Consider the following 6,000-nt stretch of genomic DNA (forward strand, 5'->3'; position numbering starts at 1 on the left):
ATATACACACACACTTATATATATATACATATATACGACAGGCTTCTTTCAGTTTCCGTCTACTAAATCCACTCACAAGGCATTGGTCGTCCCGGGGCTATAGCAGAAGACACTTGCCCAAGATGCCATGCAGTGGGACTGAACCCGGAACCATGTGGTTGGTTAGCAAGCTACTTACCACACAGCCACTCCTGTGCCTATTCAGTTTAGTCTATATGCTGTAACATATGTAATGTTCAGTCTGTACAGTGCAACATATGGGATGTTGAGGCTGTACACTACAGCATATGCAGTGTTTAGTCTGTACACTACAGCATGTGTGGTGTTTAGATGGTACACTACAGCATATGTAATGTTTAATCCATATGGTACAACATGTGTGGTGTTTAGATTGTACACTGCAGCATATGTAGTGTTTAGTCTGTATAGTACAACATGTGTGGTGTTTAGATTGTACACTATAACATATGTAGTGTTTAGTCTGTATGGTACAACATGTGTGATGCTTAGATTGTACACTGCAGCATATGTAGTGTTTAGTCCATATGGTACAACATGTGTGGTGTTTAGATTGTGCACTGCAGAATATGCAGTGTTTAGTCTGTATAGTACATATGTACTGTTTAGTTTATATTCTGTAACATATGTAGTATTTAGTCTGTACCGTGCAACATATGTGATGTTTAGACTGTGCACTGCGGCATATGTAGTGTTTAGTCTATACAGCACAACATATTTGGTGTTTAAGTCTGTATGCTGCAACACATGTAGCATTTGGTCTGTAAACTGCAATATGTGTGATATTCAGTCTGTATACGGGAACATGTCTAGCATTAAGTCTGTACAGTGTAACATATGTGGTGTGCAGCGCAACATATGCAGCATTTAGCCTGTGCACTGCAACATATTTTGTGTTTAGTCTGTAGAGTGCAGCATGTGCAATGTCTAGGTAGTACTTTGTAACTTGTGCAATATCTAATCAATATCTTGCAACATATGCGTTTATTATAGAATGTTGTTGAAGCAACATACAGTTCTTTTATGTGCACATATGTGTGTGTTTGTTTGTGCAAGTATGCAAGAGGGTGTATGCACATATGTCTATGTGTGTCTGTGTGTGCTTGTATGCAAGAAGGTGTGAGCATGTGGTGTATAGATGGATATGTAAAGAGATAGATGCAAAATTATATTTGTATTGTTAAGAAGGTTTATCATTAAAAGAATAGAATGAAGCAGAAATTTTGTGTAAACTTTGACATTCCCAAATTAAGCAAAGTAATTCTCAATTTAGGAATCATAATAGATCTCAAATTCAATTTGCCACATTCTTGTATTCGTGCTAAAATTCATGACAATATTATTGTTCCAATTTTAAGCAATTACCTTTTATAAATATTAAAAAGAAATATTTTAATGGAAATGAGATAATGTAGAACTAATATAAATTATATATATATATATATTATTTACAATATTTATTTTTATAACAGAAGGGTGGCAATATGGTTGTATTGTTAAAAATTTTCATTTTCAACCATATGGATTCAGGTTCTGTCTCACTATGAAGTGTATGGTTTATTATAATTCTGGGATGGCAAAAGTCTTTTAAGGAAATTCTACTTGACAGGCACTGGAAGAATAAGTTTGTCATATATATATATATATATACATATATATATATATATACATACACATACATATATATTATATATATATATACATATACATATTATATATTATATACGTATATATATATATTATATACGTATATATATATTATATACATATATATATATATATTATATACATACATATATTATATATATATATACATACATATATATTTATATATATATATACATATATATATTATATACATATATATTTATATATATATATGCATATATATATATTATATACATATATATATGTATATATATATATATATATATATACATATAAATATACGTATATATATATATATATATATAAAATTCTGTTGCTCCTGCTAGATATTAATAAACATAGAGGTGCAGGGGTGGCTATGTGGTAAGTAGCTTGCTTGCCAACCACATGGTTTCGTGTTCAGTCCCACTACGTAGCACCTTGGACATGTGTCTTCTACTATAGACTCAGGTTGATTTGGTACACGGAAACTGTAAGAAGCCTATTGTAGATATGTGTGTGTGTGTGTGTTTGTCCCCCCCCCCACTATCACATGACAACTGATGCTAGTGTGTTTATGTCCCTGTAACTTAGCGGTTCGGCAAAAGAGAATGATAGAATAAGTACTAGGTTTACAAAGAATGAGTTTTGGGGTTGATTTGCTCGACTAAAGTGTTGCTCCAGCATGGTTGCAGTCAAATGACTGAAACAATAGAAAGAATAAAAGGGAACATACATATAGTCATGTATTGAGTTCTATTTTTCCTGTTTGCATCAGCAAATCCCTATTTTTATATATATATATATATATACACACACACACACACACATAGATGATAGACAGATAGACAGACAGACAGATAGATAGATAGATAGACAGACAGACAGACAGACAGACAGATAGATAGACAGAGAGACAGATAGACAGACAGATAGACAGATAGATAGACAGATAGATAGATAGATAGATAGACAGACAGACAGATAGATAGATAGATAGATAGATAGATAGATAGATAGATAGATAGATAGATGATAGACAGACAGATAGATGATTGACAGACAGATAGATGATTGACAGACAGATAGACAGATAGACAGATAGATAGACAGATAGATAGATAGATAGACAGACAGATAGATAGATAGATATATAGATAGATAGATAGATAGATAGATGATAGACAGACAGATAGATGATAGACAGACAGATAGATGATAGACAGACAGATAGATGATAGACAGACAGATAGATGATAGATAGACAGATAGATGATTGACAGACAGATAGACAGATAGATAGACAGATAGATAGACAGATAGATAGATAGATAGATAGATAGACAGACAGACAGATAGATAGATAGATAGATAGATAGATAGATAGATAGATAGATAGATAGATAGATAGATAGATGATAGACAGACAGATAGATGATAGACAGACAGATAGATGATAGACATACAGATAGATGATAGACAGACAGATAGATGATTGACAGACAGATAGATGATTGACAGACAGATAGACAGATAGACAGATAGATAGACAGATAGATAGACAGATAGATAGATAGATAGACAGATAGATAGATAGATAGACAGATAGATAGACAGATAGATAGACAGATAGATAGACAGATAGATAGACAGATAGATAGATAGATAGACAGACAGATAGATAGATAGATAGATAGATAGATAGATGATAGACAGACAGATAGATGATAGACAGACAGATAGATGATAGACAGACAGACATATATACGTGTGTCTGCTTATGTATATAGATTGAAGTATATATATATTTATATATCTTTGTATAAAATATGGAAAGCTGGTTTCGTGTGTCTGTGAATGTTTAACAAAAACTACACTGAGCTATGACTGCAGATGCTATTGTAGAGAACTACCAAACTAAATTTTTTTACTGTTTAGATCTCTCTCTCTCTCTTTTTCTCTCTCTCTCTCTCTCTCTCTCTCTCTCTCTCTCTCTCTTTGTTCTGAGTTTAAAATCTCTCTTGGATTATCGGATAATGTAAATCTAGTACTACACGTTCTAATGAATATATTCTTCACTTATCGAAAATGGTAGGAATCAAGCTGAGGGAGATTTGGCTGCTATTTTTAGCAAGCTAATCTACCAAATTAAAGTCTCACTTGTGTTTAAAAAATAAAAAAAATGAAGTTCATTATTTCTGAAATTCACTTTGTAACCATTTCCAATATTTGTTATCATTGCTAGAAAAATGGATATTTTTTTTTTGAGCCAATATATCAATTTCTTTAAAATAATGAAATATCAATTGGAAATTAATATCAGAATTACAAAACAACACAATAAATAAAGAAATATAAGAAAATATATCAGATATAATTTGTTGCTATTATGTTAAACTGTCGTATGTCCAAATTTGGCCAAATATGTTTGTTTTTTTTCTTGCAATATTTATTTTTGCTTGCAATAGCTGGTTCTCTTGGTCAAACTATTGTATCTCCAGATGCTTCAGATGCCAAGATATCAAAAATTATCAAAGTGTAGTTCAATGGTGGAACTGTTTTTTCGTTTTCTGAAAAACCAATTTTTTTTTATTTTTGACACTTTTGCATAACGGCAACGAATTGATTATCCACAAAATCTTTGACTAAAATAGAAGATGGTATTTATTCAGCCAGGTTGTTACAGTATGACATATTGCTAGCATAGGTTTAGTGTTGGCTGTGTGGTAAGAAGTTTGCTTCTCAATCACATGGTTCCAAGTTCACTCCTACTGCATGGCACCTTCTGCAATATCTTCTGCTATTTCTCCATATCAGTCAAAGCTTTGCAAGTGGATTTGACCAATAGAAACTGAAAGAAACCTGTCATATGTGTGTGTGTATATATATACATGCATGTATGATTATTCAGTTTTATTTCAAGATTTCTTGCCAATAGAGAAAGTGTCAGTTTATGACCTCCAAGGGTCCTTCATTGCAATTTCAACAACATGAACCCTGAAAGAATGAACGGCAAAGTCAACCTTAGTGGCACTTGACCTCAAAACATAAAGAGTTGGAAGAAATCTTACTAAGAATTTTGTTCCTATGTGGTAATGATCCTGTTATCTCACAATCCTAATCATAATTATTATCTCACAATCTTAATCCTTTCTATTAAATGCACAAGGCCTGAAATTTTGGGGGAGGCGACCAGTCTATTACATTGACCCCAGTGTTTCACTGGTACTTAATTTATCAACCCTTGAAAAGATGAAAGGAAAATTCAACCTGGGCAGAATTTGAACTCAGAATGTGCAGACAGGTGAAGTGCTGCAAATCATTTTACCTGGCATGCTAATGATTGCCACTTTAATTCTAATAATTCACAAGCGCACACATATTTCATGGAGGAAATAATAATGGTAATGATATCAATAATAAGAATGAGAGTTATAAAATCAAATATTTGCTCAGGGATTAATAGAAGCTGTTACATTGGTCTGTCTGTTCGTACTATTTCTCTATCTGTGTACACGGTGCAGATAATTCTAATTTGTTATTGATAATGATTTCGCTCTGGGATTTATTTTTAACTCTTGTTTATTCAGCTGGTTCTCCACAAGGACTTCTGAATCATGAAATGAACTATCTTCTTGTCAATTATTATTTCTCTAGGATATTTTCCTTCGTGTTTAATGATGTAAATCTTTTTTTAAAAAAATTTATAAAATTGATTTAAAAATCCCCATTATGTGTTAATGAATAAAATTTACAAAATGCAAGTGCTTAACAAAACATGGTGCTATTTTACAAATAGAATCATATGCTAGACGATATTTTGTGTTCAGACTTCTACTTTCTTAAACAGACACTCTTCAAAAAATGCATTTCAATGTTTTGGCAGGATATATTTTGATTTGAAATTCAAGTTAAATGTATTCCATATCATAGTTTAATATGTGGATATCTTGAAGTGGCATCAATAAGATTTTTAATTATTCATTTATACACTTAAACCAAAACAAAACGAAAAAATATAAACAATATTTATTCTCATTCTAGAAAGTTTATGCTTAAGGGGGAAAGCAAGAATCAACAAAATTACAATTGATTTGCTGTTAAGTAAATATGAAAAATTTGTTTAACTTAAGTCCATTGCCTTTTGCTAAAATGAAATTGTATTCCTAGACTCCTATGATTATTATTATTATAATGATGATGATGATGATAGAAATGGTGTTGTTTAGTTCACAGGTTAATCATGAATGAATAAATCAACATCAACGATTAAAGGCATCCCAATCCAGCCATGACCACACTGCTTGTTTGCTCTTTGTTTTCCTGTGAGTATAT

The 6,000-nt window shown here is 31.8% G+C and overlaps 1 protein-coding gene across 1 annotated transcript in view; it reads left to right on the plus strand.

The window, feature by feature from the left end:
- The window catches only part of LOC118767230 (neuroendocrine convertase 2-like), a 48,665-nt gene extending 43,279 nt beyond the window's left edge, over nt 1–5,386 (plus strand). Inside the window, exon 4 of the mRNA XM_036511501.1 lies at nt 5,256–5,386. Coding sequence (XP_036367394.1) covers nt 5,256–5,386 — 131 coding nt within the window. The remainder of the gene's footprint in view (nt 1–5,255) is intronic.
- Nucleotides 5,387–6,000: the final 614 nt, after the last annotated feature.

This window comes from Octopus sinensis, linkage group LG20 (genome assembly GCF_006345805.1).
Source record: "Octopus sinensis linkage group LG20, ASM634580v1, whole genome shotgun sequence".
In the NCBI taxonomy this organism is placed as follows: domain Eukaryota; kingdom Metazoa; phylum Mollusca; class Cephalopoda; order Octopoda; family Octopodidae; genus Octopus; species Octopus sinensis.